Consider the following 23725-nt stretch of genomic DNA (forward strand, 5'->3'; position numbering starts at 1 on the left):
ATGTCACTTCATCCGATGAGGCATTTAGTCCAGTCTAAGCTCCATATTTGTGCAACAATGGCCAAGGTGGGAAATAGAGAGGGAATGCACCGTCTGGACTCGCAACGCCTGCCATCTATAGTTATCAGGGAGCGCTAAACCCAAGCCAACTCGTTTTGGATTAACGGTTTTGGTAGTCCCGATGCAAGTCTCTACCTGGAGCTGGTATAGTTGCAGCACACTAGACTGTAATTCTGGGGCGGTAATAGATGACTGATAAGCCTGGAAACAGTCGATCGTATCTTTCATTGGCGGAAGGCCTGAAAATGTCGGTAGACAGTGCCTCTCAGAGATTTCCGAGATCAGCAAGCAGCGCTATCAGTCGGCTAGATTCGCGTGAATAAGGAGCTTCAGGTGCAGAGATATTCCCATAGAGGGTATCTGTATCATAGTAAGAATTCGGGATTTCCGGATAGGAGAGGCAACTGGCAAGATTGAAAGCTAGCCACGAGTTCCGGTCCATTCGGCTCTCGCAAATAGTCTGAACCATCTGCTGCGCCTGTTGACGTACGACTAGGTCGGGAGCATGTACAGAGGCGACGGACAGAGCAGACAGAATGCCGAGAAATAAGAAGTGAGGGTTCGTGGGTGTATGTGACTGCATTATCGCCGTAGGGCCGGCAGCTCGGGTCTCGAGCAATTGATTCAAGGAGTACTGAGTCTCGGGCCGGCAGTTGCTGGCTGTAGTTGATCGAGGCGGACTGCCAAAAATATTACTATCACTCAGCAGGGTACGTCCAAGATCCAGAGTGTGTTTGAGATCTAGACTGTCATTCTCGTAATGCTCCCCAGTCTCCCGAGACTCGGCCATAAGACGGAATTTCAAGAGGAAGCTGCAGATCGCTAGGACATAATAGTCACCGGTGTCGTGGCTCGAGATACCAAAACTCAGGTAATGGTTAAAGGCGAGAATCCAGGTGTCCAGCTCGGCCAATTCCTGTGCCAAGAGGGTCTTCATACGATCTGCCACAAGGACCTGCTGTCTGGGGCCAGTGGAGACCCCAAATGATGTTGTAAGATACCTTCTGTGGATCATCTTCTGCATGAGATTGCCCAACTGTATACGAGCATCTTCGAGATGGATGAAAGTCACCTGGGGCTTTGACTGACTTCCATTTAGCCCGAAAAACCGTGCGCAATCACTGGGGTCAAAATGCGTCAATTGGCACATCAGTCGAGTGAAGAGCCAGCGGAGAATGGGCTCGCAGTCTATCAGCAGCTTTCCAGACCGTCTTGCCTCTTGGAATAACATGAAGCCGGATCGCAGGTGACGTAGTGCGGCCTCCACGTGTCCTTGGGAGGACTCGAGGCAAACAAACAGAAAACAGGCTACCAGGAAGACAGGGCTTGGATCACTAGCGGTGTCTGGATCACGCAGAACAAGCCGACGTATTGCTTCACCATAGTGCTGCATTGCGAACACGCTTAGCACCTTTTTGGAAGCGCCAACCTCACCATTGCGATATATCTCGTGTAACCTACCCATGGCGATCATTGCATGCCTCAAGGCAGGCTCGTAAAGGATGTCATCACGGCTCAAGGGCTCCATTAAATCGCTAGGAAAGTAGGCATTGCCCCATAAGAAAAAGTAATCGAGCGCACGCTGATCTTGAGGATCTTCTAATGGGCGGTGCAAAGCCCTGATGGAGGACGGGAGGTCCCGTACATAGTACGTTATGCGGAATGGCTTAGGCGGATTACTCGGGGGCTTCTGGTAGCCAGCGCAATGGCGTTTCGCCGCAATGCATCGCTTGCAGACCGGCTTTTGCTCGTCACATTTGACTCTCCTTGTCCTTATCCCAGGTATCAGCCACGGCCACTCATCAGACTAGACAGAAGGACGAACTTGCAAGTAAGGCAACCAGTCCGAGCCCTGCTGATCAACATTCGAGAGCGCTTGGGCGCAGGGTTTGGCGTCTTGCCGCGGGGGTCCATTGGGTCTAATATCTTCATCTAAAAGTTAGAAGATGATACCTGCCCGTCGTGAATACCGGGGCTGAGGAGGTTGTTTAGTTGTCAGAGTATCAGAACTCACACATTATTAATCCTCGCCACTAGCCTCTCTGGCGTTAGCTTGGCGATGGCCGGAATGAATCCCTCAGGCTCTCAACCAGTCCGTTCAGGCACCCAATTTGATGAATACTTAAGTACTTCTCCCCTCTATCCCAAGCCAGGGCAATTCTAGGCTAGACAGACATTTATATTGGTTGAGACTGTAGATGAGGTAGCTACATCATGCTAGAAAGCAACGGAGTAAGTCATGTCAGATGCGGGGACGTAACGTTCTAGCCTATCGACTCCCGTTGCAACAGAGTATCTTGCCAGGAACTACGTAGGCCAAAAGGATTATATCCCTCCTAGCCCCGGGCGTAGAAGGTGGAGTATAGCATGTCTCAACATATGTCATAGACAAAAGTGTCACAAATTTACCCCCCAACCCGGGAGGCCTGTTGAAGATGTTTGCTTCCTATCTGCCATAAGCACACGTGAACCGCGAACCCCGCCGGTTTTGGCTCTCTAACTAATCCCAGTGTCACCACGAATCTTGGCTTAGGATCATAACCCTCCGATAGGCAAGAGAAATTATGCAAGATATGGCCTCATCGTTGTCCCTCATCCAAGGCCCCTCCGAGCCAGCACTCATTCCGTTCTCCATTGGTCAATTGCTCAACCACCAGGCAACCAAGTACCCTGCCCGCGAAGCTGTCGTCTTCCCAACCGAAGGTGTCCGGTACACCTACCATGAGCTGAACTCCCGTGTTCAGTCTGTCTCCAAAGCTCTTCTGGCGCACGGAGTTCTCGCAGGAGATCGAATTGGTATCTTTTCGGGCAACTGTGTACAATATGTAGAGGTATTTCTAGCGGCAACGCGGATCGGGGCTGTGACAGTGCTACTCAACACCGCGTATTCCTCTATAGAATGTCAGAATGTGTTAAAGGAGACCGGTAAGCAGTGTTCTTCTCCGACTGGATGGGACTCAAGGATTGATTGACCCAACAGGATGCTCGATGCTTTTCACTTCATCGCATATCGGCAATCGGGATCTAGCATCATATCTGGAAGACATTAAGGTATTGATGGAGAAGGACGAAGTTCCGGGTCTGAAGGAGATCATCCTATTTCGGTCACATGGTCCAATTTCAGAGTACCGGCTCTATGAAGACTTCGTCATTCACGCGAGTCGGACGCCGGAGATCAGTATGAGCGATGACGTGGACAGTGACCGGACATGTACATTTCAATTCACCAGTGGCACCACCGGAGCGCCGAAGATTGCCATGCTGACTCACAGGTGAGGACACCAGCAAATCATCTCTAGTTCCCTAGCTTTTTTGTTTTGGGTTGCTTCATACTGACCCTGCATGAGCAGCAACGTAATTAACAACAGTAACCTAATCGGCCACCGTCTACAACTAACACCCGAGGACGTCGTCTGCTGTCCTTATCCTCTCTTCCATATATCCGGCCTTGTGATTGGTCTTCTCTCTTGCCTTACGCATGGAGCCACGGTTGTGTACCCGTCATCAACATTCGATCCTACAGCAGTGCTCCAATCTATCATCCAGGAAAAGTGCACGGGTCTCCATGGAGTGCCGACTATCTTCATTGCTCTCTTGGAGAGATACCGCCATCTCAATCTTGGTTCAATCCACATCCGAACCGGTCTGATTGGAGGTGCTCCAATCCCAGCTGCGCTGATCAAAGACATGCAAAGAGTATTTGGGTTCGAAGATCTGACAGTGGCTTATGGTAGGTAGCTATGAACTCTGTCAGCATCTGATTGGCATCACACGAGGCCGTGTTGTTAACCAGATAGTATAGGAATGACCGAAACATCGCCTATCAGTTTCATGTCCCGGGCCTCGAGTCAGCCAGAAGATGGCGTTGTGATCCATAAGGCCTTGCTCCCCCACACATCAGCCAAGATTATCGACGTAGCAGGAAAGATTGTTCCTCGAGGGGTCCGTGGGGAGCTATGCATAGCGGGTTATCTAGTCCAGAAAGGGTATTACAAAAATCTGGAGAAGACCGCAGAGGCCCTCAAAGCAGACGCGTCGGGTATTGTTTGGATGCATTCAGGGGATGTGGCACTCATCAATGACGATGGTCACTGTTTGATCACGGGGAGGATCAAAGATATCATCATCCGCGGTATATAATGCCATGCAGGATGGCCTGATGAGACCCAGACTGACAACTTACATAGGGGCGGAGAACATCTATCCCGCGGAGATCGAAGAACGCCTGAACGAGCATCCTGCTATCTCACAAACTTGTGTCGTTGGAGTCGAACACCAGAGTCTGGGAGAAGAAGTAGCAGCTCTTCTTCAGCCGGCGCTAGATCAGGCCCGCCCATCGCACCGGGAGATCATAGACTGGGTACAGACGACTCTAGGGTCCCAGAAATCGCCGTCTTGGATACTCTGGCTAGGGGACCAAGGCATCCCCACTGCATTTCCCGTCACCGAAAGTGGGAAGATCAAGAGGTCAGTAGTGGCGGAACTGAGTAACCAGTTGCTTGCGAAGAGAATGCCGTCGGGGTAAATGGGCCCTTCTTTTTCTCCCCTGCATTGATGCACCCCACGACAAGGCTGCCCCCGAAATTTGAGCCAGAGAAGAAGGACAATTCCCGCCTATTCTTACCGACGCATTGGTCATTTGTGGTGGTCCTGGACTACGCCACCGGAGGGGTGACTAGCTGCTAGTGGATGGACCGCTAGTGCTTGTTTGAGACCAGAATAGAACTAAACTCTCTGCAGTCTTCACGGACAAGACTAGCCACTTAGCCTAGTAAAGTTGACCGACCGGGGTTTTCAAAGGTGCATTCCAGCATGGTGGGAGAGAGACTGCGAAAGAACTACACAGGAATCGCGGGGAACGAACCAGACTTACCTAATCATGCAGTTTAGTACATCTGTATTGAAAGGTGATACACGCCGTCTGCGCAGTGCCCAGCGTGTATTTGTGTCTCATAACAGATGCGGTACGGCACAGACAGGCTGTCATGCTCAAGTGAGTTTAACTACACCGTACTTCCATCATGCACTCGGAATTCTAGACAACTCAATACGCGATTTACACTGCCTTGCTTGATAATTATATACACTCAATCTGATAATCATCGCTTCAATCGCGACTTGTTCATCCGAGCACCAGGTCGATCTTAATGTCATTTTAATTTAGGCTTTTTCCCTGGAGACTTGGAAGGAAACGGTCGAGCCAATGTCCGGAGTACCCTGGGGCTTGTCGACTGTCCAGGTGGGTCAGCCAAAGAGCTGCAGGGCGCAGGCAGCGATGAACGAGTATTCAGACTCCCCCCGTATTTAGTCGCCCAATGCCCCGTGTTTCGCCACCTTTTATTCTCATTGGCAGGCAACTGTGAAGGGAATTCTCCAGGGTTCTTTATTTGTCCTGCCGCTGCCGGGCAGATCTCCAGCTTGCAGTTTGACACCTCAGCTGCCTACAGCCACACCCTCACGTGCTCCTATTTCTGCGCGCACTCCGGTCGCGTCAATCTGCTCTTTTCAGGCCCATTAAGCGCTCTAGGACAGCTACCAGAATATTATATGCTCCTGATATAAAGAAGAGGACACTAGGACCATCAACTATTGCATTGTGTCTCAACTAAAGTGGACCCTGACCCGATGGACCGTCTTCCCGACAAGCTGCCCTTCTCCAAGCGGCGCTTGAAGCAGCGGGTCATTCTCTCGTGAGCATCAATCCCCGCCAAGGATAGGAATGTTGTCGCGTTGCTAATGTGATGCGCTCCTGGCAGATATATATTTGACTATGTTATCCTTATGTTTGTGCTCACTATGGACAGCCCATGCGGCGGCATTTGCTAATGACCACTGCGATAGTGCGTGTATTGGAGGCTTCTATGTTCTCGATTCCATTGAGCCGTTTCACCAGCACTTTTCATTGCGAAACATTTCCATTCAATATCCCTATGCTGTCCACGAACATATAACCATCCAGGAAGCTCTCTGTATCTCCGGCCTCGCGCCTCTAATCATTATTATCGTCTTTACGCTGTTTATCGACGGGCTCTTCTCTCATCATAAAACACAGCATCCGGTGTCCGGGAAGAGGAATTTCACGGGTCCGTACCGGTGGAAGGATCGGCTGTGGGAGCTCAATTGTGGTATCCTGGGGCTCTTGCTTTCACAAGGGTTGACTTTTGTCATTACTCAGGTGTTGAAAAATGCTTGTGGGAAACCCAGACCTGACTTTATCGATCGGTGTCAGCCTCGCGCAGGAAGTGAGGACGCAATACCTGGACTGTCGAACTCTACCATCTGTACGGGTGACCATGCGTTGATTAAAGACGGCTTTCGTTCGTGGCCTTCAGGTATGACAGCTCTTCTAATCCCGAGTGTGTCTCATGCTAATCCGCAACGATAGGACATAGTAGCTGTGAGAGAAGCCCCACCCTTAAACTTGTGGTAAACATGCATTGCAGACTAACGTTCTTTCGCAGCATCATTTGCTGGGTTATTCTACCTGTCACTCTGGCTGAGTGGAAAGCTGCATATCATGGATAACCGAGGCGAAGCCTGGAAGACACTATTGGTTATGATCCCTTGTCTTGCAGCGACACTTGTTGCGGTGACCCGTATTATGGATGCAAGGCACCACCCTTTCGATGTCATCAGTGGATCGCTCCTCGGGATCATCTGCGCCTGTATCTCCTACCGTCAGTATTTCCCTTCTCTCAGCGAGCCCTGGAAGAAGGGACGCGCATATCCCATTCGGACGTGGGGCAGGGAGCCGGTGCCACCCGCCGATCCCGTTCCTCTGGCGGGTACCGATGGAAGCACTGCCGCTCTGAGAAATATCGAGGAAGAGCGATTGCACCAAGGCACCCAGCGGACGGCGACGGATGATGCTCCCGCTGGGCCCTTATTCCTACCGGAATCGAATCCCTACGCTACGAATGTGTACAACTATCGGAGACACGACGAGGACGGGGCGTGGTCATCTTCCAGTGAGGATGTTGCTGGTGGTTATGAAATGCAACCTGGATACACGCGGACACAGAATTCGGCGCTGGGTGAGCCCTCGTCGCGATACGACATTGACACGGCATACCGCTCCCAAACACCACAGGTCGTACTTGGAGCCACCACTGCCCACGCGCCATCGGGGGCAGTAGTAGCTCCCCCGGACAGAGGACGGGATCTGACAGACATGCAATATCGCGAAGCCTGAGTCATGATTTTGGAACGCTTGGATATGAGTGTACGGAGTTCTTGTTGCCAGTTCATAGATTTGTTTCGTCGCATCTAGATCTTTGGATAGTGGATCTATCTTGAAACGGGGCGGGCCTACTGAAGTTGAAGAAATTGCGGTAGAATAGGCCGTTGTACTCACTCACCGTGCAGAGAGACAGTTGCACGTCTTCATATTTCTCTCCTTGCTTCTGCTATTATTAGATTTCACCACTTTGCTCGAGATGTAAGATGCGAGCGCTATTCCGGTTCCTGGGCGCGAAGGGCGCTCAACCGTGGCTCGAGGCCCTCGTGGCCGCCCGCCCCACCCACGGCTGAGCTATGGCAACGGTCGGGCAGGGCACGGTAAGGTAAACACGGATCAAGAATCTTGTTGATGATGATGATGATCGTTTATCAGAGTGGAGAGGAGGGTCTCGCCCGTGATGATTGGTGAGAAAATGGTCCTCATGTTGAAGCGGCCAGGGCATTGGCCTGCTGAACTGCTGAAACGGTGTTGGTTGGACAAATGGATCCCAGCCACCCCGCAGTGTGAATCGCCCAGCCTCCTCTGTCTTCCTCCGACTCGCATATCCATCCCCGTCGGGTTCTTTTTCTTCTGCATCTCCCCTCCCTGTTGCCTTGGGTTTGGATGCATCATCCGTGCCTTGCTTGCTCTACCACGTAACTGGACGGGTTATGCCTTTGAGTTGGGCGACAGTTGATCGGCACCTAACCAATTCCTTTCTATACGTTTCCGGCGCAACGCCTGGATTTCTGTCGACCGGGTGCCCTGCCCACGGTGCTGGACTCAGTCAGATCCTTTCGTGACCGTTCTCGACCCTGCCAATCCACGTACCTCGTGTGATGACGTTATAGCCACTTCACGACCAGCCCAAACTACCACCTCTGTTTATGCCTCTGGACTCCCCGGAGCAACTAATCCTAGGACTTGAGCTGCATTCTGAGGTCAAATCGCAATCTGCGTCAATCAGGCAAGATGATTGGCAGTTTCTTCTTCATTTGCAACCGCATTCTGGAGCTTATCTTCCTGATCCCGATCATTGGAATGATGGTATGTGCATTCCAACCTTAACCTAATCCTCGCATGACTTCCCCCCAATCCACGAGTCGCTTTGTCTGACAGCACCAATTCCAGGCCTATTTCGTCAATGGCTACCTCAATGCGAACCAGATTACCCCTGCCTACATCCTTGTTCTGTTCATCGTTAGCGTAATTGCAGCCTTCTGGTGCATCGACACCCTGATTCGCTTTTCGACCACCAAGCGCTCTGCCATGTTCGTCGCTTTCGTTGATCTACTCTTCTTCGGTGCCTTTATCGCGGGTGTCTACGAGCTGCGCTTCATTGCTGGAGCCACCTGCTCCCATTGGGATGGAGGTTCAGTGTACATCTCACTTGGCCCCTTCGGATACTATGGCTACCGATCCGGCAATCCTCTGTCCTTCCATATCAACAAGACCTGTGCGATGCTGAAGGCCTGCTTTGCATTGGGGATCATCGAAGTCGTGTTCTTTTTCTGGACTGCCATTTTAGCACTCGCCATCTACCGGCGACCGGAGGTTGTTGTCAAGGAGACCACTGTCCGTCGGAGAAGTCACAGCAGTCGACGGGGCCACCGGCGCCACAGCAGCTCGGGTCGGCGGCAGCAGCACGTGGTGTAGAGGGATGGCTTTTACGACTCAATGGATATGATGGAATGATATTGATTAATGATTGAACGGATAATATGCAACGAGGAAAGAAAAGAAAAGAGAATTGATTCAATGAGATGAACGAAAGAACGGACACTGACCGCGCAAGCCTCAAGTGGCTCGCTTCGTGATGGGATATGATCACAACTACTCCATACAGATGATGATAATGTTTTTCATTTAGCTCTTGTTTAACAAAGCCTTTTGTCTTGAATTGTGCCACATCTTGTGTCACACTATCTTGTGCTACTTGACGATGCTCTTAAGCCTGTTCTTCCATTGCATGGCAGTTGCTGATCAGATTTACTATTCGAAAGATGATATTTGACCATGCGCTTGCTAGACGCTCGTTCTTTGATATCTCGTACGATCATAGGCTGGCAGTTCTGGGAGCTACTATTTGTGCTGTGTGGAGATAGGATCAGGGAGAGAGGTATATATACATAGTTACAGTTTCTGCTACATTTCAGACATGACACAGGAGCTTTCATATGATCGACAGAAATTTGGAGCGTTTGATTCAACAAACGTAAGAGTCATAGTCACGGAGTAGTACTGCTAGTCAGAACTCAGAACCACCACCACTTTCGGACCCGGCCGGTCCCCGCCTTCGATAAGCAACGCAAAGGTGGGGAAGCTCCGGCCTGGTCGGGCTGAATTTGCTCAGGCCGGTGGCCACCTAGTAGTGTCTCCTCCCCGGCATTTATGTACCAGCCAGACCCCCTCGCACTCGAATGCTCATGATGATGATATTTGGTCGATCCCAGCTTTTGTCAGCCAAGACCTCAGCGTTGCAGTTGTCCGCGACTAGCCGTCGGGGCCATCGAAGGAGAGGAAAGCCCGCCGTCGGTAAGCTCCGATCGATTAGCCTTATCGGCTAGGGACTATATAGTGCTAGTAGGGGCTTTATTTCTATCGCGACATTATCTACTACTAAATGATTTCGCAAACTCTACGCAATTATTGACAACCTTACTTTCATCTTATCCACGGCACCGGCCTGGTTGTGGTGTGTCTCAGTGGACGTCCTGTTGCATCGTACTAGTGGTTAAGGGAACGCCCAGTAATTTGGCGGTCGCCACCTCGCGCATCACCCACGCCAGCAATGCGAACTGGCCCTTCCGCCCTGCGAACATACCTGTCTATTAACTTGCAGTCCATGCCGTCGAGTACTGTCTACTACGATGGCGGGCAGGGACAAACATGAAAGCGTCGTGGATAATGGGCGTTACTACCTGGAGGATGTGGACGTCATTCGGGAACGTGAATATCCCTTGCTCAAAGGTAGGTTTGGAAGCTTTGGAAGCTCTATGTGACTTTAACGATAAATGCTCACAATCTAACTCCGGCTCAGGTACAACATATCTTGACCATGCAGGTACCACGCTCTACGCAAAATCTCTGATTGAATCGTTCTCCCGGGACCTCTTGTCGAATCTCTACGGGAACCCCCATTCTATGTCCGCCCCTTCACAGCTATCGACTCAGCGCGTGGATGACATTCGTCTAAGGGCCCTTCGCTTCTTCAACGCCGACCCCGAGGAGTTCGATCTCGTCTTCGTGGCAAACGCCACTGCCGCGATTAAGTTGGTTGCCGACTCGCTCCGCGAGTCGACGCCGCAAGGTTTCTGGTATGGATATCATGTTGATGCGCATACAAGCTTGATCGGGGCTCGCGAACTTGCGGATATTGGCAATAGGTGCTTTATGACAGATGGGGAAGTCGAGAGATGGATCTCCGAGCTGGATACCGAGCCGGTGCATGGCCCCCGCCTATTTGCATACCCTGCACAATCGAATATGAGTGGTCGGCGCTTTCCTCTTGGATGGTGTGAGAGGATACGGAATTCAGCCGAGAACACTTACACTCTTCTTGACGTCGCGTCGCTTGTTTCGACATCGCCCCTCGATCTAAGTGATGCTTCCGCGGCACCCGACTTTGCCGTGCTCAGTTTCTACAAAATCTTCGGGTTTCCGGACCTCGGTGCATTGATTGTTCGAAAGAGTGCTGGCCACATTTTCGACAAGCGGAAGTTCTTCGGAGGAGGGACCGTGGATATGGTCTTGACCCAAGGAGCGCAGTGGCATGCAAAAAAGCAATCTTCAATTCACGAACGGCTGGAAGACGGGACTCTTCCATTTCATAATATAATCGCCCTGGGTCCCGCATTTGAGACCCATGAGCGTCTTTTCGGCTCGATGGCGAATGTTTCATCACATACACGATCTTTAGCAAAGCGATTATACGACCGCATGACCGCTTTGAGACACCACAACGGGGAGAGAGTCTGTCATGTATACAGATCACCGCGCTCAGACTATACTGACCCGTCCACACAAGGCCCGATTCTCGCATTCAATCTGCAATCCAGCCAAGGCGCATGGATTGGCAAGTCTGAAGTGGAGAGGCTGGCAAGCGTCAGGAGCATACAAATCAGATCTGGAACGCTTTGTAATCCAGGGGGCACAGCGGCCAGTCTCGACTGGACTGGAGCAGACATGCTCCGGCACTTCAGCGCGGGAATGCGTTGCGGGGATGATCACGATATCATGGATGGGCGACCTACTGGGATCTTGAGAGTTAGCCTTGGTGCGATGAGCAATTCGAACGATATCAACACTTTCATGGCTTTTATTGAGGAGTTCTACGTTGAGAAAAGCCCGAATATGTGCGCGCTGGTGCCACCCGTGGAGACCAACATTGCTCCGCGGTCTGGATTTCACGTTGAGAGTCTTTCTGTATACCCGATCAAGAGTTGCGGTGCATTTAAGGTGCCTGACGGTCAGCGCTGGGAAGTACGACGCGAGGGACTGGCATGGGATCGAGAATGGTGTTTGATTCACCAGGGCACAGGCGCGGCTCTCAACCAGAAAAGGTATCCTCGCATGGCCTTGATACGACCATTTATCGATCTTCATCGCGGTGTTTTACGCATTACGCGCGGACCTGTACATTCACCAGGGCAGAAGACACTCGAGATTCTTCTGGACCGCGAGAACACGAACCTCGTATCTACATCACTGTGTCAAAATAGCTCTAAATCTTCTACCGTCTGTGGGGACCAGGTTGTTGTGCAGGCATATTCATCTCCCGCAGTGTCTTCCTTCTTCTCCGACTTCCTTGATGTACCCTGTACACTCGCAAGATTTCCACCGCAGTCCTCTACCAGACTTGCTGAGCCTAAACGCTCTTCTGGTGGTAGGAGGTCTCCACTGTGTCCGACTATGCCAGGTTCATTCCCCCAAGATACGCCGACATCAGAAACGGAACAAAATCCCATTCTCTTGTCCAACGAAAGCCCCATCCTTCTCATCTCCCGCTCGTCTGTCAACCAGCTGAATGAAACCATCAAAGGCAGCCCCTCGACCGGTAATGTCCGAAAGAAAGCCGTGGCTGCCGATGTGTTCCGTGCCAACATCGTCGTCGCGGAGGACTTTCCACAACGTGCGAGTACTGAAAGACCGTACATAGAAGATCGTTGGGAGTCTGTATGCATCGGGCCGGAAGACATTCAGTTTAACGTGCTAGGATCTTGTCAACGATGCCAGATGGTTTGCATCGATCAACTCACCGGCGTGCGCGGCGAAGAACCGTATTCGACGTTGGCGAAGACTCGAAAGAGCGGGAACAAGATTTACTTTGGGAGACATCTATCTCTCTTCTCCTCGGGACATGCGTGGGACGATTATGACAACCCCACACCGAGGACCGTGATGGTGGGAGATGTTGTCTCCCCGTCATATGATCATGAATGACGAGTTACGATCAGTCATGGACAGCATTGGTAGGCTGGCTTAGTTAGATGAGCCATAATGTATCCAGCGAGGAAGTAGACCCTCACAATGTATCCCGTACTCTATCCGTATCCGAAGTAGACACCTGAGTGATGTGTATTCTGCATTCAACATCTATAGTACCATTGTCACGCAAGCATTCCATGTGCGTGATTGGAAAAAAAGCTATTTGTACAATACATATGAGAACAAACTCCCGTGCCGAACCCCGACAATGATCAATCGAAACTCTCACCGAGCCAGCTTCCCCAGCCCGGCAAGACATAAAAAAAAGAGATGCGACATTATGCAAGCCCCGAAACCATTCGAGACCAAAGAAAAAATACATCCAACGGCGTAGCCCTTCACCGCTTGGGCCAGCTCTTCCAGCCACGACCGTGACCTCTCTGTGAAAACAACCGAGTCAGCATAACCATTCTTCCTCCAGTAACCACGGCAAACGAAAACGGAATCTCTCACCTGCTTCCACAACCGAATCATCTCCGGCATCTCCATCATAGCCTTACGCCTATCCTCCAAACGAGCCTCCATGGTGCGCTCCCACTTATGACCCTTAACCTTCTGACCGATACCTGTACCCTTGATCGCCAGACCACGCTCATTCCGCCGCGTATCCTTGTACTCAGTCGACTTGCGACCCGGCGGCAGCAACGCCTCGACATTATACTTGACCGCCAAATTGACCAACTCGGCCTGTGTGCGCAATCCAAACCGGGGCCCCGACCACTTGCCGGTGCGGAAGTTCTTGCGAGGCAGGAATGGGTTGGGGTGTTTGGGGTCGGAGTAGAGGAGGGCGCGGGACGGCGAGAACTCTTTAGGATCGGGCCGCTTGAAGCCCTTGGCGTCTCTGTTGGGGGTGTAGGGCGAGGGGAGCTCCTCGGGGTTGGTGGTGACGGTGGCTGTTTCGGGGGCTTCTGGACGAGGTGCGACGGCCGCGGAATAGACTTGCGGAGGATAGCGCGCGAAGAAGTTGCGGAGACGCGCGGGGAGCTTGTTGACCAAGCTGGTGGTGGGTTGGGTAGTGGCCATGGCGGAGTGGAGGGGAGGCGAGTTACCACCGTAGACGTGTGGGAATTGGAGGGTTGGAGGAATTGGGGATGCTTCTCCGGATAACTTCGTTATGGTGATTTGATGCACGAGAATTGCAGGGCCGGCGCTAAGCCTGTTTGGGGGTGAGGCTCGGGTCCGGCGAAAAAAGCCAAAAGAGCCCAGGGCGGCAGACGCAGGCAGGAAGGTCTTGTTAGTCTGGCTGGAGTTCCATCACTCGCTTTCACGATTCCTCCCCGTGTTGCCCGTTCTCCCTCCTCTCTCCTCTCTCTTTTGCTACGTGCCTTATTACTTCTGCTCTCTGTCTTTCTTGGTCGCTGGGCCTTGTTTACCTGTCGCCTGATTCCCTTGTCTTCTGCCGGGCGATTCTCTCCCTGTTCCTGTGTCCTGTGGTCAACTGACATAATGGCGGACTATAACTATGGAGGCTCCGAGGAGGAGAATGCGGAGTTGAAGAAGCTGGAGGTTGAGTTGGTATGATGCGACTCCATCCTTTGCCCTCTGGTCTCGTGGGAGCTCTGTGGTAGCTGGCTAACGCTGTCTCTGTTGGATAGCTCGACGATCCTGATAACTTCGAGACCTGGGAGAAGCTGGTCCGCGCCGGCGAGGCGCTCGAGGGTGGAATTAACCGCAACTCCAACCCCCAGGCCATCACCACCGTTCGGAACGTTTACGATCGCTTCCTGGCCAAGTTCCCTCTATTGTTTGGATACTGGAAAAAATATGCCGATCTGGAGTTCTCCATCACCGGCACTGAGGCGGCGGATATGGTATGTGGCCGAGAATCTTGGCTGGGGGTTCTGGGTCGCTAATGCTCTGGGGCAGGTCTACGAACGCGGTATCGCTAGTATTTCGCCCTCTGTCGACCTATGGACCAACTACTGTTCCTTTAAGGCAGAGACCTCCCACGACGCTGACGTGATCCGAGAGTAAGTATAGTAGAGCTGGTTTCCTTTCCTCCCCTGTAACCGTTACCAACGCAGCATGGACATGGTTGTGATACCGGATCCGCGTGGTGCAAATGTTCATTTGCAGCAACCCCCTCGCTGACGGGTGAGATTTCGCCTTACCCGGACTCAACTGGAGTTTACTTCTCACCCATGGCTTCTCCAGGCTGTTTGCTCCCCCTTGAAGAAAGTTACAGTTGATTTGAAGCCAAGCACCTCCCCTGCACGGACACTAGAATCCCAGTATCTGTGTTCGGTGACACCTATTCTGCGCTCGAAGCAGACGGGGGAACAGACGTTTTTATCCACAGTTTGACCATCTTAATCGTTCAATTGTTTGGGCTCGCACTCATTGGGAATCTCATGCTCATGTTTGCTATCCTTGCCACTCCCCTACTTCCCCACCATTCCCCATCTCCCCAGAATGTTGTCAAATGGTGGTATCTCTGGTTCGTACTGACTTTTCCTGTTTCCAGGCTCTTCGAACGTGGCGCAAGCAGCGTCGGGCTAGACTTCCTTGCACACCCCTTCTGGGACAAATACATCGAGTTCGAGGAACGCGTGGAGGCGTACGATAAGATCTTCGGTATCCTGGGCCGGGTTATCCACATCCCCATGCACCAGTATGCTCGGTACTTTGAGAGATACAGGCAGTTGGCTCAGACCCGCCCCGTGACAGAGTTGGCGTCCCCCGAGACCTTGGCCCAGTTCCGTGCGGAGCTCGATGCTGCCGCCGGGCATGTGGCGCCCGGTGCCAAGGCAGAGGCTGAGGTGGAGAGAGACTTGCGGTTGCGCGTGGACAGCCATCATCTGGAGATCTTCTCCAAGACCCAGACCGAGACGACGAAACGCTGGACATACGAGTCGGAGATCAAGCGCCCGTACTTTCACGTCACCGAACTCGATGAGGGCCAGCTCACCAACTGGAAGAAGTACCTCGATTTTGAAGAATCCGAGGGCTCCTATACCCGGACCCAATTCCTGTACGAAAGATGCCTGGTGACGTGTGCTCACTACGACGAGTTCTGGCAACGCTATGCCAGGTGGATGGCCGGCCAGTCCGGCAAGGAGGAAGAAGTGCGGTGTATCTACCAACGTGCCAGCTGCTTTTACGTGCCGATCGCCAACCCTGCGACCCGTCTTCAGTATGCCTACTTCGAAGAGATGTGCGGCCGTGTGGATGTCGCCAAGGAGATCCATGACGCCATCTTGATTAACCTCCCCAACCACGTCGAGACGATCGTGTCCCTGGCGAACATGTCTCGCCGCCATGGCGGTCTTGAGGCTGCCATTGAAGTGTACAAGAGCCAGTTGGACTCGCCACAGTCAGACTTGGCTACGAAGGCGGCGCTGGTTGCAGAATGGGCTCGCCTGCTATGGAAGATCAAGGGCTCTTCCGAGGACGCCCGCCAAGTTTTTCAGAAGAACCAACAATACTACCTCGACAGCCGACCATTCTGGACTAGCTATCTGAACTTCGAGCTGGACCAGCCCACCAGTGCCCCCACTGAGAATGTTCAGTACGAGCGGATCAAGAAGGTGATTGAAGACATTCGGTCCAATAGTACCCTTCCGGCCGCCGTGGTCAGAGAGCTGGTCCAGAGCTATATGGTCTACCTCCTCGAACGTGGCACGAAGGATGCTGCCAAGGAGTACATGACTCTGGACCGTGAAGTCCACGGCCCTGCCTCGGTGTCTAAGATGAAGGCCGAGGAAGCGGTGCAGCCTCCCCAGCCTGCTCCCCAGGCCACGCCTGTAGCGGAAATTGCTGTCCCAACTCCCCCTCAGGCTAACCCTTACGCATACTATCAGCAGTCACCGGTTAACGGTGGCATGTAAGCCTGATTGGTATCCACCTCCGAACCGCTGGTCCGGAAGCACTCACCCACTTGAAACCCCGTCAAGTGGATAGTATCTTATCCCTCTTTCAGCCCTTGATGGCTCGTTGATGTAGAACAATAATTTCTTCTGATTTGTGTGCGATTTTAAGCGACTGGCGTGTTGAATGAGAGGCGAGAAGGCATCTGCTGCGGGCAGACTGCCTGCTTCTCGACTGCTCTTCCACGATCTGATGTGATCCGGTTGGGTGGACCTTATGAGTTTGGACACTGTCTCCATTGTATTCTAATGCGTAGGTAGCTCTCATTCCATGCATATGTGATTCCATGTCTTGTAGGTTTGAATTCAGTTCTAATATGCTCTGTCGAGACTCGAATACTAAATTGCACGTGACCGCGCAGAAGGCGGGTTCTCACCGCCGTAGAAAGTCCCGCGGCCGGGTCTCTTCAGCGCCTCCGCCGCCGAGCTCCAGGCCCATCTTCTTGCTCCCAATCACCCCGCCGCCATGGATGATATCGTGATGAACGGTTCCTCAGAGGCGCACCCTCCCATGCCTCCTCCCGAACCCATCGAACGCCCTCCCACGCCTCCCCCACCCCCACCAGAGGATTCCGCCGCCCCTCCGCCGCCGCCAGACACGTCCGCGCCTCCACCACCGCCCGAAGACCTCCCTCCTGCACCGCCGCCGGAGACAGAGCCCAAGAAGCAGAAAGTCGGATGGGGAGCCAAACGACCCGCCGCCACCCCGCTGAGTGTGGAAGAACTCGTGCGGAAAAAGAGAGAAGCTGATGCGGCTGCCGCGAAGGTACGTTTCTTGCTATTCTCGGAGAAACGGCCCGGATTGCGCGCCACTAGCTTCGTAAAGATATTCTACGGAGTATGTTGCTGATATTTTTTGATGATGTGTACAGCCGAAATTTCTGTCGAAGAAGGAACGAGAAAAGCTCGCTTTAGAGAAGCGGGCTAAAGAAGTCGAAGCCACCCGCAGATTAAAGTCCGAGAGTGCCTCCAATGGCGATAGAAGTGCTACGCTCTCACCTTCGGTCGGCTCGAACGGACGTAATGGCGACGCGAGATCGATTCCTACCGGCCCTCGGGCTATGCGCAAGTCAGATGCTCCGACTGCACCGGCGGCGATGCGCCACTCCCAGTCTCATAATAAGAACTACGACATGTCCCCGCCGCCCCCGCCGAAGTCGATGTCTTTTGGTTTGACGAGTGGGAAGAGCGGTAGCCGTGTCGTGGATGATGATGAGGCAGTGGCTCAAGCAGCCCTGGTGAAGCAGAGATACATGGGCGCGGATCAGACGTCGAATTTCTCCGCGAAGAAGAAGCGCAAGAGGACAACGGACCGGAAATTTAACTTCGAGTGGAACGCCGAGGAGGATACCAGCGGCGACTATAACCCGCTATATCAGACCCGGCATGAGGCGAACTTCTATGGCCGTGGTCGTCTGGCTGGCTTCGGCGACGATGTCGCAGACTCAGTGGCACAGAAGTACGCGCGGGCCCTCGAAGACCGCGATCGCGAGGCAGGAGGCATTCGCGCTAGAGAGATTCTTGAGATGGAGCGTCGACGCAGGGAAGAAAGCACACGCAACCAGCTCGACAAGCACTGGAGCGAGAAGAAGCTCGAGCACATGCGCGAGCGCGACTGGCGTATCTTCAAGGAAGACTTCAACATCAGTACCAAGGGCGGCAGCGTCCCTAACCCTATGCGTTCGTGGGACGAGTCCGGCCTCCCCAAGCGCCTCATGGAGCTCATCAGCCGCGTCGGCTACAAGGAGCCCACCCCCATTCAGCGTGCCGCCATCCCCATCGCCATGCAATCCCGCGATCTCATCGGTGTCGCCGTCACCGGTTCCGGTAAGACGGCAGCCTTCCTCCTCCCCCTCCTCTGCTACATCGCCGAACTCCCGCGCATCGACGAATTCGAATGGCGCAAGAACGACGGCCCCTATGCCATCGTGCTCGCCCCGACTCGTGAATTGGCGCAACAGATCGAAATCGAGGCCAAGAAATTCACCACCCCACTCGGCTTCAACGTCGTCAGTATCGTCGGTGGTCACTCGTTCGAAGAACAAGCTTACAGTCTACGCGACGGCGCCGAAATCATCATCGCCACCCCCGGTCGTCTCGTCGACTGCATCGAGCGCCGCATGCTCGTCCTCAGCCAATGCTGCTACGTGATCATGGACGAAGCCGACCGAATGATCGACCTCGGCTTCGAAGAACCCGTCAACAAGATCCTCGACGCCCTTCCCGTCTCCAACGAGAAACCCGACAGCGAAGAAGCCGAAAACTCCCTCGCCATGAGCCAACACATCGGCGGCAAAGACCGCTACCGCCAAACCATGATGTACACCGCCACCATGCCCACGGCCGTCGAACGCATCGCCCGCAAATACCTCCGCCGCCCCGCCATCGTCACCATCGGTTCCGCCGGCGAAGCCGTCGACACCGTCGAGCAACGCGTCGAGATGGTCGCCGGCGAAGACAAGCGCAAGAAACGTCTCGGCGACATCCTCTCGTCCGGCGAATTCCGGCCCCCCATCATCGTCTTCGTCAACATCAAACGCAACTGCGACGCCATCGCCCGCGAAATCAAACACTGGGGCTTCTCCTCCGTCACCTTACACGGTAGCAAAACCCAAGACCAGCGTGAAGCCGCCCTGGCCTCCGTCCGCAACGGTACCACCGACGTCCTGGTCGCCACCGATCTGGCGGGACGTGGTATCGACGTCCCCGACGTCAGTCTCGTCATTAACTTCAACATGGCCGGCTCCATCGAAAGCTATACCCATCGTATCGGTCGTACCGGTCGTGCTGGGAAAAGTGGTGTCGCTATTACCTTTTTGGGTAATGAAGATACCGAAGTTATGTACGTTACCCCCCATATCTTCTATACAACACCCCTCCCCCCCTTCCCCTTCCTCACCCCTAGCGCATAATACTATCACCCACCACTCAGCCCATCTTAATACTAATTACGTGACAAAAACAGGTACGACCTTAAACAAATGCTCATCAAATCGCCCATCTCGCGCGTCCCCGAAGAACTCCGCAAACATGAAGCCGCGCAATCGAAACCCACTCGGGGATTTTCAAAGAAGAGTAATACGAATAATGATGAGGGAGGTGGTGGTGGTGGTGGGTCTGGGTTTGGGGGAAAGGGAGGGTGGTAGTTTCACTTCCCTATCTTACTCTTTCCTTTTTACTCCTTTTTTATTATGGGTTTTGGGGGAAGGGAGAGGGGACATGGGAGGTGGGTGGGTGGATGGGTGGGTTAGGGCTTGGTTCTATCTACCTATCTATCTACTATCTATACTATCATTGTCTATCGGATAAGAGTGAAAGGAGGAAAGAACAGCTTAATGCCTAACAACGAACTACGTGTGTATTATAGCTCTAGCGAAAATCGCATCTACTCTCAAAGAACACTACGAGGGAACAGAAAATGAATAGATTGTCTGATTTGAGACTGTTCTTATTATACACACCCCGAACATAGTCGGAGAATCCAATGGCTTTTGTATTTTGAGGAAATTCTTTGTCCCGTAAATATTGGATAGGTAGGCAACTGATAATGCTATCGGTCGGTGGCGTTGTCAGGTAAGGGTATCATGCGCTTACAGCTTACCGTCACGGCTGTAGCTGTTGGCCTTGAGCCAGGACTCCACGTCGGCCCGGTCACGCTTGACCCAGTTGACCTTGGCGCGGATCGAGTCGAGACTCTGCTCAACGGCACGGTCGAAGCCCTAGATCATTATTAGAGAAAACGAACCGAGTCAAAGGAAGTGAATTGATTGGGGCCTACCTTGGTGTCCTTGCTCTGGAAGAACTCCTGCACATCCTTCAACTGCTGCTCCGTGCTGAAGCTGGCACTGCTGAGCTGCACCACCGTGCCCAGCATACCGAGAGACGGGGGCAGACGCTTGTAGATGGCATCCCAGTTGTTCTTCAACCACGTCCAGCGAGCCTCAATACCTGCAGTGTGGTTACGGAGACCGCCCAGGGGCATGTAGATGTCCTGGTTCTTGACCTCATCGCTGCTGGCCAGGTCCAGAGTACGCTGGATCAGAGCGGGGTCTTCGGCCGTACCCAGGCAGCGAAGGGCCGTCGTCTTCTCATCCGAAGTGGGAGCGTTGCGGAAGCGGTCGAGGACCACATTGTACTCCTTCTCGCCACCGTTCTTCAGGACAATGCTGTACACACTGCCACGGATGTTGGGGTGGATGGCATTCTCGTCACCAGCGGCGAACCGCTCGAACATCTCCTGGGCCGCCTTGACCACGACCGGGTCCTCGGCCATACCCGCACTGCCGAACATGAGGGCCTTGAATTGCTGCAGGACGTGGCCGTCCTGGTCGGAGAACTCCCATCCGATCTCGTGCGCCTTGCTGCTGACCAGAGAGCGCTGGAAGGCCTTCAAGGCGTCCTTGGTCGGACCATCCTCGAACAGCCATGCGGCCCGCAGAGCACCGATGCGGGTCAGGATCTCGTTCCACACGATGAACTCGGCCTCGCTATCGAATCCCTTCAGGAGCGACAAGAGACCCGAGGTGCTCTGGTAGCCGGACGAAGCCAAGGCACCCGCATCGGCAATCATACCGGCGCGGTCCTCGACGGACAACAGTCCACCCCGGGCCGCCTCACCCAGCTTGGTCAGGCGTTCGGGGCTGTACGAAGTGCGGTAGATCGCAGAGTGATCTGCGTTGAGCTTGAAGAAGTCCAGGTCGGGCACCTTGAACTCGCCCTCCCGGGCGGACAGCATAATGTCCTCGTCGATGCCGTTCTTGGTGCGGAGACCCAACATGACCGGGAAAAGAGTGGTGTCCTCTTCGGGGCGGACATCACCGGTGCGCAGGAAACGGTTCTGCTTCAGCTGGATCGTGGAGTTGCTGGGATTCTCCGACACGGTGACGACGGGGAAACCGACTTTCTTCGTCCAGATGTCCATGACCTCCTCCACGGGCTTGCCGCTGGCATCAGCCAGGGCCGCCCACAGGTCGCCGGTCTCGGTGTTTCCGTAAGCGTGCTTCTTGATGTAGTTACGCACACCCTGGATGAAGACATCCTCACCCAGGTACTTGGAGATCATGCGCAGGACTGACGAGCCCTTGGAGTAGGAGATGGCATCGAAGATCTGGTTGATCTCATCCGCACGCTTCACGGGCACCTCGATGGGGTGACTGCTCCGCAGCGAATCCAGGGACAGGGCACCCTGCAGGGTGTCGATAACATAGGTCTGCCAGACCTTCCATTCGGGGAAGAAGCTGTTGCAAGAGTACCAGGACATCCAGGTAGCGAAACCCTCGTTGAGCCAAAGGCCGTCCCAGAAATCCATGGTGACCAAGTTGCCGAACCACTGGTGGGCCAGCTCGTGCTGGACAGTCTCGGCAATACGCTCCTTGCGGGCGGCACCGCTCGTCTTCTCATCCAACAGCACGTCCACGATACGGTAGGTGATCAGACCCCAGTTCTCCATCGCACCGGCGCTGAAGTCGGGCACAGCAACCATGTCCATCTTGGGCAAGGGGAACTCGCTATCAAACGCCTTCTCGTAGAACTCCAGGGTCCGGGCGGCCAGGTCCAGCGAGAAGCGACCGTGCTCGATGTCCTGATCCGGCGTAGCATAAACCCGGATGGGAACGCGGAACGCCTTGGTCTCGATGTAGTTGAGCTGGCCGACAATGAAGGCCAGCAGGTAGGTGGACATGAGCGGGGAGGTGTTGAACTTGACAGCCTTCTTGCCGCCCGCAACCTCAGTCTCGGTAGCGACGTCCATGTTGCTCAGGCACGTCAGGCTCTTGTCTGCAACCAGGGTCACGGTGAACTTGGCCTTCAGGGCGGGCTCGTCGAAGCAGGGGAAGGCCCGGCGGGCGTCGGTAGGCTCCATCTGCGTCGTGGCAATGTACTTGGTCTGCCCATCAGCGGCCTTGTAGGAGGAGCGGTAGAAACCCGCCATGTTATCGTTGAGCTCTCCGGTGAAGGTGAGCTTCAGCTGGGCGGAAGATCCGGCGGGGATCGTGTCGGGGAACTTGATGGTGGCGACCTGCTGTTCCTGGTTCAAGGTGATCTCTGGGTTGGAAGCCACCACGGCGCCTTGAGCGGAGACGACGGCATTGTGAATCTTGATCTCGTTGGAGTTGAGGGCGATGGAGGTGGTATCTTCGGCAACGTCGAGGCTATCCAGACAGTAAGCTTTCCAACCGGGCGCGGGGTATCCCGACTCGCATTATGGGGGGGGGGAAGACATACTCGATGATGACGGTACCGTCGTAGGTGAACGATTCGAAGTGGGGTTCGAGGGTCAGGTCATAGTGGATGGGCTTCACGTTGGTGGGCAGGACCTCACGACCGTGAGTGATGTTGGTCGAGCCCGACACCTCTCCGCGACGAGCACCACACATCCTGCGATAGGAACAATAACGTTTGGAAGCTTGGGAGAGGGGAGCACGGCGAAGGGAGGATCGATGAAGGGCAGGGGAGGGAGAGGAAGCAGAGGAAGAGATGAGCGAGGAGGGAGGGGCAGTAGATAAGGCAGCAGAGGCGGAGGAGAAAGAAGAGGAGGGGCGGGGAAGAGCAGCAGCAGCAGCAGCAGCCGCAGCCAGGCGGTGGTGGTGGAGGGGAGATCGGGCAAGCAGCGCTCTGCTGCTGCTGGCTGAGCTCCGACCCAGCGGTACCCGTGCGGAGGTAAAACGACGCATGGAAACAATCAACACGAGGACAATCCCCACCCAGATAACAAAGAAGCTCGGTAAACAAAGGAACTCCGACTGAAACCGAATGAGAGGCCGCAATTGAGGGTGAACAACAATCTCCCACCACGCTGATGAGTCAAAGCAACCAGACAACAATGCAAAAAGCCTTGAGTCAAGCCATCGACGGACGGGCAGGAAAAGTCGAGGCCGCGGGAGTCCCGACGGTGGCCCGCCTCGAACGGGCAGGCGGTGGGTTCCGCCCGGATTCGATGACTAACTTGTCACAGTCACGCCCCTTGCCCGATGTGGCAATCAGCTCCCCTGGTCACGCCTAACCTGATCAGGCAATGAGCAGGGCTTCTCAGGTAGGGTTTCTCCGCATCACATGACGCCCATCTTTTCCCCTTTTTCTTTTCCCGTTTCCCTTT

General features: G+C 53.9%; 9 protein-coding genes across 9 annotated transcripts; 5 read left to right on the forward strand and 4 right to left on the reverse strand.

Annotated features, from left to right (window-relative positions):
* Nucleotides 1-231: 231 nt before the first annotated feature.
* BO80DRAFT_86915 (Zn(II)2Cys6 transcription factor domain-containing protein) lies at nt 232-2035 on the reverse strand. The gene is made up of 2 exons (XM_025724869.1): nt 1886-2035; nt 232-1832 (listed from the first exon to the last, which is right to left on the reverse strand). The coding sequence occupies exons 1-2, from the start codon at nt 1990-1992 to the stop codon at nt 326-328; spliced, it is 1614 nt and encodes a 537-aa protein (XP_025580349.1). The 5' UTR covers nt 1993-2035; the 3' UTR covers nt 232-325.
* Nucleotides 2036-2624: 589 nt separating this feature from the next.
* Nucleotides 2625-4585, forward strand: BO80DRAFT_344745 (acyl-CoA synthetases /AMP-acid ligases II; the record flags this gene model as incomplete). The annotated part of the gene is made up of 5 exons (XM_025715290.1): nt 2625-2985; nt 3041-3332; nt 3411-3790; nt 3863-4192; nt 4248-4585. The coding sequence occupies 5 exons, from the start codon at nt 2625-2627 to the stop codon at nt 4583-4585; spliced, it is 1701 nt and encodes a 566-aa protein (XP_025580350.1).
* Nucleotides 4586-5364: 779 nt separating this feature from the next.
* Nucleotides 5365-7475, forward strand: BO80DRAFT_86926 (phosphatase PAP2 family protein). The gene is made up of 5 exons (XM_025724870.1): nt 5365-5750; nt 5817-5843; nt 5902-6392; nt 6446-6457; nt 6522-7475. Exons 1-5 carry the CDS (start codon nt 5686-5688, stop codon nt 7250-7252), a joined length of 1326 nt encoding a protein of 441 aa, XP_025580351.1. The 5' UTR covers nt 5365-5685; the 3' UTR covers nt 7253-7475.
* Nucleotides 7476-8114: 639 nt separating this feature from the next.
* BO80DRAFT_86928 (uncharacterized protein) lies at nt 8115-9068 on the forward strand. The gene is made up of 2 exons (XM_025724871.1): nt 8115-8326; nt 8411-9068. The coding sequence occupies exons 1-2, from the start codon at nt 8252-8254 to the stop codon at nt 8933-8935; spliced, it is 600 nt and encodes a 199-aa protein (XP_025580352.1). The 5' UTR covers nt 8115-8251; the 3' UTR covers nt 8936-9068.
* On the reverse strand, nt 9010-9488 carry BO80DRAFT_87088 (uncharacterized protein). Its single transcript, XM_025724873.1, has one exon. It carries the CDS (start codon nt 9454-9456, stop codon nt 9202-9204), a length of 255 nt encoding a protein of 84 aa, XP_025580353.1. The 5' UTR covers nt 9457-9488; the 3' UTR covers nt 9010-9201.
* A 228-nt stretch (nt 9489-9716) lies between these two features.
* Nucleotides 9717-12828, forward strand: hxB (putative molybdenum cofactor sulfurase protein (HxB)). The gene is made up of 2 exons (XM_025716527.1): nt 9717-10249; nt 10320-12828. Exons 1-2 carry the CDS (start codon nt 10150-10152, stop codon nt 12719-12721), a joined length of 2502 nt encoding a protein of 833 aa, XP_025580354.1. The 5' UTR covers nt 9717-10149; the 3' UTR covers nt 12722-12828.
* Nucleotides 12829-12842: 14 nt separating this feature from the next.
* BO80DRAFT_397457 (mitochondrial 54S ribosomal protein mL59) lies at nt 12843-13789 on the reverse strand (the record flags this gene model as incomplete). The annotated part of the gene is made up of 2 exons (XM_025717382.1): nt 12843-13146; nt 13220-13789. The coding sequence occupies 2 exons, from the start codon at nt 13787-13789 to the stop codon at nt 13105-13107; spliced, it is 612 nt and encodes a 203-aa protein (XP_025580355.1). The 3' UTR covers nt 12843-13104.
* A 225-nt stretch (nt 13790-14014) lies between these two features.
* prp28 (mRNA splicing protein PRP28) lies at nt 14015-20058 on the forward strand (the record flags this gene model as incomplete). Its single annotated transcript, XM_025723627.1, has 9 exons — nt 14015-14281; nt 14362-14577; nt 14633-14736; nt 15231-16589; nt 16767-16827; nt 17066-17398; nt 17505-19474; nt 19598-19743; nt 20000-20058. Exons 1-9 carry the CDS (start codon nt 14213-14215, stop codon nt 20056-20058), a joined length of 4317 nt encoding a protein of 1438 aa, XP_025580356.1. The 5' UTR covers nt 14015-14212.
* On the reverse strand, nt 20052-23464 carry BO80DRAFT_421216 (M1 family metallopeptidase). The gene is made up of 3 exons (XM_025718550.1): nt 22855-23464; nt 20411-22781; nt 20052-20351 (listed from the first exon to the last, which is right to left on the reverse strand). Exons 1-3 carry the CDS (start codon nt 23301-23303, stop codon nt 20223-20225), a joined length of 2949 nt encoding a protein of 982 aa, XP_025580357.1. The 5' UTR covers nt 23304-23464; the 3' UTR covers nt 20052-20222.
* Between the last annotated feature and the right edge of the window lie 261 nt (nt 23465-23725).

The sequence above is a fragment of the Aspergillus ibericus genome, assembly GCF_003184845.1.
Source record: "Aspergillus ibericus CBS 121593 unplaced genomic scaffold BO80scaffold_2, whole genome shotgun sequence".
In the NCBI taxonomy this organism is placed as follows: Eukaryota; Fungi; Ascomycota; class Eurotiomycetes; order Eurotiales; family Aspergillaceae; genus Aspergillus; species Aspergillus ibericus.

What these genes read in the sequence shown, in the direction of transcription:
- BO80DRAFT_86926 (XM_025724870.1), top strand. Translation starts at nt 5,686, where the DNA reads ATGGACCGTCTTCCCGACAAGCTGCCCTTCTCCAAGCGGCGCTTGAAG. An exon ending in AAGCAGCGGGTCATTCTCTC is followed by an intron (nt 5,751 to 5,816) that starts GTGAGCATCAAT and finishes CGCTCCTGGCAG; the next exon opens with ATATATATTTGACTATGTTA. An exon ending in TTTGACTATGTTATCCTTAT is followed by an intron (nt 5,844 to 5,901) that starts GTTTGTGCTCAC and finishes CCACTGCGATAG; the next exon opens with TGCGTGTATTGGAGGCTTCT.
- BO80DRAFT_87088 (XM_025724873.1), bottom strand. Translation starts at nt 9,456, where the DNA reads ATGAAAGCTCCTGTGTCATGTCTGAAATGTAGCAGAAACTGTAACTAT.
- BO80DRAFT_421216 (XM_025718550.1), bottom strand. Translation starts at nt 23,303, where the DNA reads ATGCGTCGTTTTACCTCCGCACGGGTACCGCTGGGTCGGAGCTCAGCC. An exon ending in GACGGTACCGTCATCATCGA is followed by an intron (nt 22,782 to 22,854) that starts GTATGTCTTCCC and finishes CTGTCTGGATAG; the next exon opens with CCTCGACGTTGCCGAAGATA. An exon ending in TCCAGAGCAAGGACACCAAG is followed by an intron (nt 20,352 to 20,410) that starts GTAGGCCCCAAT and finishes ATAATGATCTAG; the next exon opens with GGCTTCGACCGTGCCGTTGA.
- hxB (XM_025716527.1), top strand. Translation starts at nt 10,150, where the DNA reads ATGGCGGGCAGGGACAAACATGAAAGCGTCGTGGATAATGGGCGTTAC. An exon ending in TGAATATCCCTTGCTCAAAG is followed by an intron (nt 10,250 to 10,319) that starts GTAGGTTTGGAA and finishes ACTCCGGCTCAG; the next exon opens with GTACAACATATCTTGACCAT.
- BO80DRAFT_86915 (XM_025724869.1), bottom strand. Translation starts at nt 1,992, where the DNA reads ATGAAGATATTAGACCCAATGGACCCCCGCGGCAAGACGCCAAACCCT. An exon ending in ACTGGTTGCCTTACTTGCAA is followed by an intron (nt 1,833 to 1,885) that starts GTTCGTCCTTCT and finishes ACCTGGGATAAG; the next exon opens with GACAAGGAGAGTCAAATGTG.
- BO80DRAFT_86928 (XM_025724871.1), top strand. Translation starts at nt 8,252, where the DNA reads ATGATTGGCAGTTTCTTCTTCATTTGCAACCGCATTCTGGAGCTTATC. An exon ending in TCCCGATCATTGGAATGATG is followed by an intron (nt 8,327 to 8,410) that starts GTATGTGCATTC and finishes CACCAATTCCAG; the next exon opens with GCCTATTTCGTCAATGGCTA.